At 39.1% G+C, this 13971-nt stretch overlaps 1 protein-coding gene across 1 annotated transcript; it reads left to right on the top strand.

The window, feature by feature from the left end:
- Window positions 1-581: 581 nt before the first annotated feature.
- Window positions 582-13507, top strand: rps6ka4 (ribosomal protein S6 kinase, polypeptide 4). Its single transcript, XM_047606340.1, has 18 exons — window positions 582-1586; window positions 2367-2438; window positions 2886-2953; window positions 3095-3245; window positions 3402-3517; window positions 4860-4967; window positions 5124-5204; window positions 6411-6514; window positions 6677-6827; window positions 6931-7092; window positions 7262-7387; window positions 7952-8085; window positions 8201-8294; window positions 8422-8592; window positions 10279-10470; window positions 10561-10720; window positions 10924-11087; window positions 11196-13507. The coding sequence occupies exons 1-18, from the start codon at window positions 1499-1501 to the stop codon at window positions 11415-11417; spliced, it is 2364 nt and encodes a 787-aa protein (XP_047462296.1). The 5' UTR covers window positions 582-1498; the 3' UTR covers window positions 11418-13507.
- The last annotated feature ends 464 nt before the right edge of the window (window positions 13508-13971 follow it).

Below are 13971 nucleotides of genomic sequence, written 5' to 3'. Positions count from 1 at the left end.
CAACTCCACAGTAGTAGTAGTAGCAGTTATCTGGTATTCTCTATTACTTGTGATGCACAAAACAAATGGGAGGTTATGGACATTTTTTTTCTACTATTCTAGTCCCACTGTAATCGTAAACTACAAAAGAGGATGTAAAAGAATCTGTTCCAAGAAGTGTAATGTAGTTATGAAAATATACTGTGAAATATACAGTATCTGAATGTATTATTAAAAGACACTGGTGTCTTTTTCGTGTTGCAAAACTAATGATATTGACAGTATTAGACGTGCATTACAGTGCATACACACATAAAGTTTGACAACGTTTAACTTGTTCTAGTGGAGGACGGACACCATGAAGCAGGTTGAACTATTATTACAAATCAAAATAGTGAATTTGAAAACTGTTTTTCTCTGTGGGCGATGGATGTGTTACATTAGACAGTTTACAGCAAGTTTGGGGTCTATATTGTTGAATTATTTGGTCGAATATCGTGACGAAACTCAGGTATTTATTTGTGATTTCCCATGGCGAAGAAAAAAGCTCGCCCTAACTGAAACGGGTGCGGAGGTCCGGATCGCTCCGCCCACACTGCGCTGTTCACGTGACTGACCGTCGCCCAGGTTGTGTCGAAAGCATCCTGGCGTTAGCAGTTTCCTTACCGTTGACAAAACAAATACATATAGTTATATATATGTATAAAGTGAGGTGTAAATATTTTCATCATGGACGAGTCATTCTTTGGTTCTAGTGGAGACAAAGACGGCAGGGGACCACCAAAACGGGTTGTAGCCAACGGTCTGGTAGCTGGTGTCTGAAGACTCCAGTTAACGTAGCTAGCGTTCAAACTTTGACGGGCAAACCGCTGCTAGCTGCTAGCTAGCTGCTAACGCTACTTTTCCTATTCACTATTACTATACCAGCTAGCTTGGTAACATGTCTTGTTATGGTAGCTATTATGCGAACCACCTAGCGTTGTAGCAGTTAACAGACCACCGAATAACGCAGCGTTTTGATAAGTTGTTTATGTAAAAGTAGGGTCGACGTTATTACCAAGTAATGTCAGCTAACCAGTGAACAGTTATTCATGTTAAGGAGCTAATGCTAACATTAGCCACTTGAATTGTTAGTTACACTTAAACTGCAACTAACAAACGGTAACACGGAGTGAAGGCAGTAGTGATTGTCTTTGACACAGATGTGACACAGTAATGTTATAGTAAAATACAATCAATAGGAGCTTCTAAGCAGCATAAATCGCAACAGTTGAACGGTTGTGTTTTCTGACCAATAACATACAGATCAACGATGCGAAACAGCCTGAGGATTAACGTTTGGGCAGCAGCATTGTCCACATCTGTCCGGTCATTTTGGTAATCCGTGGGTTCTTCACAATGCAGCTACAATAGTTTTTTTTTAATTTATTTAATTGCTCAGTGTGCAGTAACGCCGTCTATACAGTAAACATTTGGCAACCCAGTGCGTGTATAGGGCAGGTCTACTTTTCTTGAAGTTATGTCTGGAGACACATCTGATAGTAGTGATGACTCCGATGGAAAAACAAATGAAAAGGCCTGTACTGTCAAGCATCAAATCACCAATGGTAAGTCAGTTTTACTGTTTGTATTCACATACACACTCAGCATAACCACATCAGAAAGCAATGTGTGTTGTAATCAATTTGGACAGCACATGGAAAATGTTTTGTTTTTAATTATTACAATTTTAAGAGATTTTGATTTGGCTCAGTTGAAAGTGGAATTTTGTTTTAGGCTAGAATTGGGTTGTATTACATTGCAGTTTGTTTTGGATTGTGTGTTGGATAGTGAAGAGAGGAAAATGTGCTGTCTGTCACCAATTGTTGCTTTGTAAACAATGTAATAAATCTGGAACTGTATTTTTATTGGTTGGCTTTTCAAATTAATTAATATAAAACAAAAATAAAGAGTTAATATACTTCAGGTGTTTACCATTAATTTGTTGTTAAGTTGCATTGTCCTTTATGACTTTATTGTTAATTTATTTGAGTTCCTTAATGTGCACTCTGGACTGAAGAACAAATACCTATTGTTTACTTATAATCTTTATAGATACTGTATCCTATACTATGTATAGAAATGCTGCTTTATCATCCCTCTGTGAGTAGAAAACTTACTTAGGTGCACATCAACTCAGATAAAAAAAAAAAAAAAGAGAAACAGGGTTATTTCCTGAGCTGGGTGGCTTTCAACAGTGACAGCATTGTTTGTTTTTTATCTACTTGAAAAAGCATTACTACTTTGTAAGCGTGTCCACCTGTCCATAAAAAAAGCATTTAGAGTGTTTACAATATGTAAAATTTAAGCTCAGTATGTCTTGTGTTTTGTTTTCTTTCTGCCGCTAGCTAACCTCACAGGTCACACTGAAAGGGTTGGCATGGAGAATTTTGAGCTGCTTAAAGTCTTGGGCACTGGAGGTAAGTGTCCACATTAAGTATCCATGATCTTGGCTGCTGTTGCAAAACTATATGTTTTGCAATTATTACTCAAGGTTTTCTGGGTCTGTTGTATGAAGTACAGACGTTGTTGCGGTTAAGCTTGACCAATGAAATTGAATAAGATAGCACTAGAAGACCTAAAGCAGGCTGAGTTCATTCACCTGCCCAGGTTTTTCGGGAAATTTGTTTATAAATGATATTTTAGCCTGTCATTGAACCTGAGGTAAAGTATTCCATTCATTTCTTGACTTTAAAGTTGCATGTCATGAAAACACCTGATTAAATGTGGGAATTCTCTGCATAATATAGCTGACTTCCTCACTTTTGAATAATATGTGCACCTGTTCACCCTGTTTATTGTACTTGTTTTCCATATAACAGTTGTTTCATACCAAGTAAGGGATGGTCTTGTTTGTCTTTGTCTAGCATATGGAAAGGTGTTTCTGGTCAGGAAGAACAGCGGTCACGATGCTGGCCAGCTATATGCTATGAAGGTAAGATTAATGTTAAGTGTTTCAAGTCATCGTTAATGTGATCACAGAAGTGTTTCTCTCGTGAAAAGAATTTTGTAGTCTAGTTCTGAAGTCTTACAGTAAATAAACCTTAAGTTCCATTCATTTTCATTACTATTCTAGGTATTAAAGAAAGCAGCTATTGTTCAGAAGGCAAAGACAACAGAACATACTCGCACTGAGAGGCAGGTGCTGGAGCACATCCGCCAGTCTCCCTTCCTGGTCACACTTCACTATGCCTTTCAGACTCAGAGCAAGCTGCATCTCATCCTGGGTGAGTGGTGGTGCACTAGAACAAAATATGGATACATGTTTTCCTCATAATTAAGTTTTCTGTTTGCCTTTTTATTGGCATGATAAATATAATAATGTTTTGTGTAAATCGTTGCATATTCAATCTCACTGTGTATTTTTATGTGTGTGTATATAGACTACGTGAGTGGCGGGGAGATGTTCACTCATTTGTACCAACGGGATCACTTTCCAGAGGAGGCAGTGCGGATTTATATTGGGGAAATAATACTGGCTCTGGAGCACCTGCACAAGGTAACTGCAGTTTTTTTTTTCTAGCTTTAAAACTTAAAGCTCCCTTTAATGATTTCTTGACTGTGGAGGACAGAATGACCTAGCAGTGCACCATTCTGACTAGGGGTGGGAAAATATATCGATATGGCAGTATATTGCAAGTCTTCCTTTACAATATCGATTTTGAATGTTTTATTATCAACTTTAAAAGAATAAGTCATGTTTTGGGTTGATCGGGAACAACTTCCGAAGCTGACGTTAGGAGGCACTTTGGCTTTCAAATGGAAGAAGGAACTAATAACCTGGACAAAGAGTATGCAGTTTGCACACTGTGTTTTGACATTTAAATGGTAAGAAACTTGATCCACTTTTTCTGTACAAGTACAATACTTTGGAAATGGGTAATTCAAATTAATTATTAGTTATTACACATACCCACCCCTAATTCTGACATATGACATTATTTCAATAAGGGCACATGAAATGGACGTGTAGCATGAACAGTTATTGTGGAACTTGTAAAGTATGTCAGCAGCAGATGAAGTTGGCAGGTGGTTAATGGGGACCTCAGATGAAGAGTAATAGGTCGAGCAGGAAAAGGTTAAGGTTGCAGGAGAGTGACCATTTTACCATTAATTTAAAACATGGGGACTGCTTAGATAAGGTAGATAAATAAATCACTTGACCAAAGTGGTGACATAGAAATTGAAAGTGAAGTGATTTTGACAGTGTGAGAAAGCAGAAGAGGTGACGAAATAGAGCTACAGGAGGAGGTAGGGAAACAAGCTGCTTGTTTACACAGATTAAACAAATATAGAGCAACATCGTCTTCACTTTATATTTGTGTTTTTGACCACTTGACAAATTATTTAGTGTACTTAGCTTTAGTTTTGTCACCACCAAGGCCTAAATGTTATCACCAGATTGTTTAGTGGGTCATGGCAGGACGTGTCTTCTTACACTTTATGTTGTGAAATAGTTTCTTGGAAGCTAATAATGGTGCTGTAGCTTTACATCTTGTGCTGTGCATAGGTAAACAACAGTGGTATTAAATGAACCTTTTGTGTTTTGTATGTACACAAACCACGAGATGGAAGGAGAATTGTTTGTGTGCGTTTGAAACATTTTATTGAAATTAGTCTAGTCCAGAGGTTTGTATTAATTATCTGCTGTAAGCTATGACCTTCAGTAGGTGTACTGTGTTGACAGAGCAGTGGTTAAATTAGCATGAGATTTTGTTGTTTGTTTTGAAAATGACCATTCATGCAAGATGTCACAATTGGCTCAAAAATATAATGTTGACTTTTATGAGTTGATATGTCTATAAGTTGATTCACTTTATTCGTAACATGTTTTTGTACAGCTTGGGATTGTGTACCGCGACATCAAGTTGGAAAACATTCTACTAGACAACGAAGGGCACGTGGTATTGACAGATTTTGGGCTCAGCAAAGAGTTTTTGGAGAAAGAGGTATGTAAGCTGAAAATTACAGTCTGAATAGGAAAATGTGTGCAAAGGTGGAAAATAATGATCACATGGAATCTTCATCTGTTATCACAATCTAAACACAGTTATGTTTCCGAAAGAAATATTTATACTTTTTTTTTTTTCATTTCTCCATAACAGAAGGAGAGGACTTACTCTTTCTGTGGCACCATTGAGTACATGGCTCCTGAAATCATCAGAGGGAAGACGGGACATGGAAAAGTAAGTATAGGGCAGTAGGGAAGGCAGCGCTAGCTTTTGCTGTTTGGATAATTTTGACAATGTTTATTATTTTGAGTGGTACAGCTGGGCAATATGGCCAAAAAGTATCATGACACTTATAATAGATTTTACCCACATGAACTCAAGGCAAAGCATATTTCAAAAATAGTCTTAATTGAAGCTATGTGTAATGTGTAGTTCTCAATATATAAATATATTTTTATATAAAAATATACCAAAAACGAAAAGGCAGAACGCCTTGACAGATTTGCCAATTTGCATCATTTGTTAAAAAAAAATAAATAAATTTAATAAAATCAAGTCCCACCGATGAGTGAGAAACAATGAGAATATTTCAACAAACAGGTTACATTTTGAGTTTTTGTTCAGCAATAAAGGTCTCAAGTGTGCTCCCTTTCACCAAAGTGTGTGGTTTTGTAGCCACTTTATGTGAACATTGCTCTTCTTAAAGTGAAGAACAACAGCATAACAAAAGCATCACTTCCTGTCCTGGTCAGTGAAATAAACTCGTGTCAGGGTGCAATCTTCTCCTAGTCCACAGATCAACGCCTACTCCAGCTGCACCACAAACCTCTCTTGAGTTCTCTCAGGGTAATGCTTCCTCTGCGAAATATTTCGGGGTAAAAGGTTCACACTTCTGAATTATTTTTGTACGACAGATTTTTAACCTTTTAAGGTAACATGAAATGTTAACACTATTGTTATTTCCTTCCATTGTTGCATGGGTTGACACGGTGGCAGCTCAAATGTGTTGCTGTTAGTTGTGGTACACATTTCTCCAAACATCACAAAATGTGGTTATTTCTATAACAGTGAAGTAACATGACTACTTTCATTTGGTTGTTATTTGGTTGTTTTTGGTAGCTGCTGCTCCCATTACTTCTCCCATTTGTAAGCTTATCGTTAAAACAACTGGCAAATGTCAGATGTACCAGGGACTTAAAGGAAGCTTCAGTAGCCTTTATCTCTACAGAGAACTTATCTCTTTTGTGATTTAGACATTTTTAATATACAAAAATAAAAATTCTGATTAATGATGTTGCCCGGCCCTAATGTAAAGTGCAAATGATCTCTTTATACATATCAGATGTTTCAGGGTGACACAGGCATCCAATGTGGCTTAAAACTGTCTCATGATTTAGGATTACATATAAGAACCCCACTATTTTTTAACTTCTGCTTCAGTCAGTAGATTGGTGGAGTCTTGGGATCCTGATGTTTGAGCTTCTGACAGGAGCATCTCCTTTTACATTGGAGGGAGAAAGGAACTCCCAGAGCGAGGTGTCAAAGTGAGTGGTGCTGACTTCGTCTCCATTGAGTCTAACTTTAAATCAACCTGCCATATTCCGACATCTGCAATAACTAGTAAACCCTTACTAATGGGTCAATCTGGATTTTATAATTTTGTGTATTATGCTAAAAATGGCCATATCTTCACCTCCTCTCCTCAGACGTATTTTGCGCTGTGATCCACCCTTCCCCTCTATGATCGGACCCACTGCTCAAGACCTGCTGAAGAGGTTGTTGGTGAAAGACCCTCACAAGAGGCTGGGCTCTGGACCACGAGGGTCTGAAGACATTAAAGCACATCCTTTCTTCAAGGTCCCCTGCAGCTTAACTGACAGTCACTGAAATATCTTCCGTTCCCTTTAACCTCCTTTCATTTGTCCATAATTCGTTCTGTGTCTTTTTTGTTTCTTCACAGGGGCTAAACTGGGCTGACCTAGCACAAAAGAAAGTAGCAAGCCCGTTCAAGCCAGAGCTGAAGAGTGAACTCGATGTGGGGAACTTTGCAGAGGAATTCACTGGGATGGATCCTGTCTACTCTCCAGCGAGTACGCCTCCAAGCACAGACCGCCTGTTCCAGGTTTGTCCTCTCAGTCTCAACCACATTGTGTTGTCAAAAAAATGACCTTTCACTATCTTTGAAAAATATTAACACATCATTAATGTTGCCTGATTTTAAGAAGTTTGCTTTCTTTATTTTTTTCACTCAAAACAAACTACTCAAAGTGAACACTTCTCCTCTGTTTCAGGGCTACTCCTTTATTGCTCCCTCCATCTTGTTCAATAAGAACGCTGTCATGGGAGACTTTGTTGAGGCCCAGATCGGTGCAGACCGACCAGCTTCTGCTTCTGTCCAACGCAGTGCAATGTTAGAGGTATGGATCTGGACTGAACATATTTTCGGTTTGAAAATGATTTGGGCCTAGTGAGTTGTAGCTAAATGTTGTAATGGTTCCATCAGATGGGGAGGAAGAGAGCTGGAGAAAAAGTTTGACAAAATGCTTTAGCGGTAATGAAGAACCTTTATTCTGCTCTCATGATACAATATATTAGCAACTGAGCTTAGCTTTTCAACCATATAACAGAATGCAAATCACACAAATTTCATTTGTTTCATTAATTATTTTATATTGTTGGATTTAACAAAAAGAATCATCAGTATTACATCAGGACGTACACTTCAGATGCTGATAACTTCACACATTACTTGTACATACATGTTACCAGTTGATAAACCCAGATTATTTCTTTTAGCAAAATCATACATTCAAAGTAATATTTAATTAAAAATAAATATTGCTAATTCGTATCGGTTGTTGAGTTCTAAACATTTTTATGTGTAAAATCTTAAAGCCTCTATCATTCATTGGCCAGCTACGTCAGTAGTTTTTAATCCAACTACAGTTGAATCCTCCTGCTATTTCTACTTCTTTGCTCAGGAATCCCAGTTTTTTCAGCACTATGAGCTGTGTCTTCACGGACCACCCCTAGGAGAGGGAAGCTTCTCTGTGTGCAGGAAATGCAGACACAAGCAAACTGGTCATGAGTATGCCGTCAAGATCGTCAGCCGCAGGTGAGTGGAGATGTGATGCTGCTAAATTGTGTTAGCACAATAGCTTTGTGTTAGTCCTTTTTGTCGTACTGTACCATGTGATGTTGTAAGTCGAATGTGCACGTTCTGTTGTTAGGATGGATGCAAACATTCAGAGGGAGGTTGCTGCCTTGAGGCAATGTGAAACTCACCCCAACATCGTCAAGCTGTATGACGTCTTTACCGATCAGGTACAACAGAGGAAACATAAGATCCATTCAGTCAAATACGCATGCCCTTTTTAAGTATGTGAACTACTGGATGTGTGCTACACCAAAATCACCAAATAAGCCCCTTCTCTTTATGCAACCCTGTCAGTTCCATACATATTTAGTGATGGAGCTTCTCCGAGGCGGGGAGCTGCTGGAAAGGATCAAAAGGAAGAAAAACTTTGGCGAGGCAGAGGCCAGTCAGCTGTTGCAGAGCCTGGTCTCAGCTGTCAGCTTCATGCACGAGGCCGGAGTTGTGCACAGAGATCTCAAACCAGAGGTGGGCTGATGACTTCTGACAGTAAACTGAATCTCCCTGGTAAAGTACAAAATTAAAAAAATAGTGAGGCAACAGTAACACTCACAGGAGAAGATTTGTACTGTAGATGTAATTCTAGTTATGAGATGAGATGTATATATTATATACATCAGTTCAGTGTTATATTGAGTTTTACAATACATTGAAATGACTGAAAGTTGCAGCAGAAAACCCTGGTAACAGAACAGGGAAGTTAAGTTTAAATTGTCTGTTTACACTGTGTGTCCAGTGCCAGCAGCCCTTAAGTGAATCATAATTTGAAACAACCAATATTATGCGTGGGAATCCTTGTATGGTTATTTAGCACAAAAGTTTCACATGATTTGGTCTCAGTAAATGTAGCTGAAAACAATGCATAATGTCTAACTTTAAGATAACTGCAAAGATCTAATTTTAATGCCTTCTCTGATTGGAAAGTTTCTAATTAAAATTGTCTACATTATTCCAAAATCCTATAATTCTCTTCATAAGTATCTTGTTTACTCTCGTAGACAGAATCAACTACAACATATAGGGCTGCTTTCAAAAACAATATTTGCTGATTTAAATCTTTATTTGAAAGATCTAGTATCAGTTTATAAAATCATTGAATTAGTTTTTTTCTATTCTCCACCATTTCCTGCATCCTTTCATTAGAAATCTCACTGTGGTCTCACATACTCAACTAGTCAACTAGACCACGCATCCAATCTAAATTATGACAAAAGCTACAACTCTGAGTACACTGTTGGGCCTGAAAGCTGTTACTTAGAGCATTTTGTATTCAAGAAGTATAATATTTTGGATTCAAAAAGTATAATAACAGACAAGTGCTGACACAAAACTAAGTTGTTGTTTTTTAAAAAAAAAAAGAAAAAAAAAAGCTCCTGGTCAGAGTTCGGTTTGATACAACTTGCAACATTAGGTTTATGAAAATAAAGGGTGAAGGGGTGAAGGGGTGGACTGACAGTGTCAGCCGAGGCTTTAGACTGGGAGCACCGGGCCCAGGTGTTCCCAGTTGGCTGATGATCCCCTGCTAACACAAAGGGCTCAAACGAAGGCAGGAGTCGTCACAATTGAAATAGAGGGTAAGCACCGATGTCACTGTCGCCTGGGGTCACACCCCCGTGAGTAGCAAAAACATGGTGAAACGTAACTGGAGAAAATGTGGATTATCAAATCAAATTTATCAACAATGATCCTTACGACCAAGTATGGATTTGGAAAAGTGGATTAGCCTAAGTTTCAGTTTAAAGATGGTGTCAGTTCAGTTTATACAGTCAGTTGCACAACAGCTCTTCCCCCATTTTTTTAAATTAATTTTACAATTTAGACACTATTAAAGCCTGTGACACAAACTAATGCTGTTAATCTCCACGCTCAACTGTCACTTTCTGGCACTCCGTAAACACGGAGACTTCCACTTGCTGTGACGTCACGTTCATACCCTCAATACTATATCTCTAAATTACTTCCAACACAGTTTGGGGATGAATTGTCTGAATAATATTACAGATTGTTTGCCCTCCACTGCCACCTTTCTGGACAAGAAAAGATTAGAAACATCACTAGGAGTATTTACTAATGGTATGAACCAGTCTTTGGTCTTTCAGGAAACCTGATTAAGTAGTGTAGGCTTAAGGTGATTTTTGTTTGTCTGCCTTGCAGAACGTGCTGTTTGCAGATGAGAGTGAGGACTCCATCCTCAAAGTGATAGATTTTGGATTTGCCCGCCTGTGCCCTGCGGGCAGTGCCCCTCTGCAGACTCCCTGCTTCACGCTGCAGTACGCTGCACCTGAGCTTTTCGAGAGCGCAGGATATGACAAGGCTTGTGACCTCTGGAGTCTCGGGGTCATTTTGGTAATTAAACCAGTATCCATTGATTCTGACGCATCTGCTGGGGTGAGTGTAGTGCTGATGTCTGTGTGTGTGTGTGTGTGTCTCCATCAGTACACCATGCTGTCGGGCCAGGTGCCATTCCAGAGCGAGCAGCGTGGCATGACCTCCTCATATGCTGCAGAGATCATTCAGAAGATAAAAGAGGGTGACTTCTCATTGGACGGGGAGGCCTGGAGGGGCGTGTCGGAAGATGCTAAAGAACTGGTTAAAGGTACAGGATATGGTTTGCTCTTGTTAAAAAGGCCACGCTGTTGTTACCACAGTTACTGTCTGCCCTGTTGGAGGTCAGGATAGTTAAGGTTTAGCTGCTGTTTTGAGGAGGAGTTGCTACACATCTGTCAGAGAAAAGTCAGCTGTTTTCCTCTGCCTGTCTCGCTTATTTTTGTCTCTTTGCCTGTCACTTTATAATTTAAGGCCTACTGACAGTTGATCCGGAGACACGTCTAAAACTCTCTGATTTGAAAGAGAACAGCTGGCTGCAGGGTGGCGCCTCCATGTCAACCACTCCTTTGTGCACTCCAGATGTGCTCGAGTCCAGTGGGCCTACTGTCCGCACCTATGTCAATGCTACCTACAAGGTAAAAGCTTTGTGTGGCAAATTTCTCAAAGCTGTTATTATGGATGTACTTGGAAGTATTTTTATCTAATGTCATTCCTTTTCTTCTGTCATCTTCCTTTGTCCCCAGGCTTTCAACCGCGGTAAGAGAGAGGGCTTCTTTCTGAAAAGTGTCGACAACGCTCCCCTCGCAAAGCGACGGAAGCTAAAGATGACAAGCACAGGCGTGGAGACCCGGTGGAGCTCGTCCTCTTCCTCCTCCTCCTCTTCCACCTCCTCCTCTGCCCCTGCAACAGCATCCAAAACACAGCCAAAGCAAACTGTGAGCCCAAAGCAGAGCAAGCCTAAATGACAGGAAGGGAACACGGCACGGAAGTGAAGCGGTATGTGCTTATACTGGCAGCATAATGTCCTCCAGTGGTCAGTACCAAAAAAACATACTGACAGATGAGAACACTGGTTTAGGTTAATTTAAAGTTTTTAATGCAAAGCCCGGATTCCATTTGTTATAACAGTAAAACACCTTTATTCCTCATGCGGTGTTTTTTCTCCGTAAACCAAACATGTATATTTTTGAGAATGAATAGAAGAGAAGATGGGGCCTTGACAAATAAATTATACTTATTTCAGTATTAACTTGCCGCAATTTGGGTGACATCACACTAAAGTTAAAAAAAGAGTTGCCTGTTATATTCACTATGGATAAGAAACAGTGCCTGGCTTATAGGCAAAAAGGGAAAAAGGAGCCATAAATGAGCAGAAGCCATATATACATCAAAAGAAGTAAATATTCAGCCGTTTTAAAAGACACAAATTTGCACATAGCAAATGAAGAGTCCTTCCAGTAAAGGCTTAACAATTGATTGTAGTATCTAGTCAGTCTTTGACAGACATACAGTATAATTGGCAAAAACTTAAAAAATGACATAGAGGCACTCTGCTCTGTACAGATCAGACTTTTTACACTTTTTACATTAAGTTTGAGTAGAAAAAAAGATGTTTGCACTATTTGCAGAGAATGGAAATGATCAAATGGTAAAACATACACAAATTTCTGGGAGAACTGAGCACAGGGGTAAAACTCCTTAGATCGAGAATGGGAAGAATAATGCTGTAGTAGAAATCTGCTGGTTGCAATTAACAGTCCAAAGGGCACTGTCTTTACGAAGCTGCACCTTCAGTACACTACCAACTCTACAGACCCCACTGGACACTTTGTGGAGCTTTTGTCTCATACGGCTCTGAAGAAGTGTTTCCATTAACAGTCACATATTGACCCAAAGTGGCAGCACCTGTAAAAAGACATGAAGACAAAGAAGCAGCCGTGACTTCTGACGTTTCTTGTCCCCTGCGCTGTATATTACTCGCATCATTGTGCCGGTCTGAAAAATGTCTAGCATGCTAATCAGTTGTGATGATGGACTGTAAGAACCTTTTTTTCTATAGTTTGGTATCTCTGGCTCACGTCGAAAGGTTTTATTATGCCACCAAACTGCGGCGTGAGCGTTGGCACGTAGATGGGAACAAAATCAGTTTTGGCCACTTTCAGCGCGCGTTGCCTTGACTTTGTGAATTTTCAGAGGGTATTGCGGTTTTGTCCTCAGACCAGCGTCATGTGCGACTCCCACAAACACAGTCTGGTTTGACGCAGTCAGTTCTCGTTGGCTGGTCTCATGTTGTCATCTGGGCTGGCGTTCGTCTTTTTCCAGAAGTGATTTTAAATCATTGTTCGCCTTGAAATTGAAATGATGTTACAGAATGATGACTTTATTTGGGAGACCATCCTGTGAAAGTTGTGTATATACTTATCATGATTTAAAGCAAAAAATAATGTATGTTATGATTTAATTTTTGATTTGACAGCTGTTTTAATGGTAAACCGTCTCCTGGTGTTATTATGGTTTCATCTGACTCTTTTTTACATGTTGCACAGTCAGTTGATCAATTAAACACATTTCAGCTTTAAAGGTGCTTTCACTGATATTTATTACATGTAATTGATTTTAATGCTGTGGTAATGGGATTATCAAAATTTGGCTCTTGTCTTGTACCAGCACAGTGTGTGTGTGTGTGCGCTTGTCGGTGTGTTTGAGAAAGAAAGAGCTTGAGTGTGGCTGGGAGATTGCTTGTATTGATATTTCTGTACCAGATGAAGCATTATTGCAAGTTACTGTATTATTTTCCTGTCGTCAGTTGCCACCATTGTCTGTTGAAAGGTAACTTGTTCGTGTTTGAACTTTTTTTTCTTAAGGAACTGCTTTTATTGGTGTTGATATTATTTTGTCGTCGTAATTGTTTTTTCTTTTTCCCCTTTTTCCGCTCTTTTTTGAGCATTACTATTTTACTGAGATGCACTGTCAACGATGTCGTAACTGGGAATTTTATCTTTTGCGCTGACATTTTTTTTTGGTCGGTGCAAAATAAACATTACTTTTAAATAGACTGCTGTGTGGGTTTTGTCTTTTGAGTGTTGTCATTGTTCTGGGGTGCTTGTAGTTGGAGTGCTCAGCACGGGAAGCAGCGCAGTTAATCTTTCCCTGTGACAAAAGCACTATAAATGTCCTTCTTTGTTGACGTGACTCTTAGAAGGAAACATTCACAGAAGCTTTAGACCTTATTGAATGTTGAAAGCAGATTCAAAACATAACTGAAGGTAGCAAAAGACATCTCAATGCTAAATGCTGAGTGAGGTCAGTGGGTCATAAGCTTTTTATTTCACTTTCTCTCTGATTTCCTTCAACTTCAGCTCAGCTTAAAATGACAAAATGTATTCAGTTTAGTTGAATTTTATGCATATGGGGTATCATATACATCATATACATGATACTAGGTGAGTCAGCATTCAAATAATTAACTGGTAGAGGTATAGTGGTGTATATATAGAATAGTATAGTGAGTACAGAGTG

Source organism: Mugil cephalus, chromosome 15 (genome assembly GCF_022458985.1).
Source record: "Mugil cephalus isolate CIBA_MC_2020 chromosome 15, CIBA_Mcephalus_1.1, whole genome shotgun sequence".
Taxonomy (NCBI): domain Eukaryota; kingdom Metazoa; phylum Chordata; class Actinopteri; order Mugiliformes; family Mugilidae; genus Mugil; species Mugil cephalus.
The sequence above is the reverse complement of the archived record's forward strand: the minus strand, read 5'-3'. Positions and strand labels throughout refer to the sequence as shown.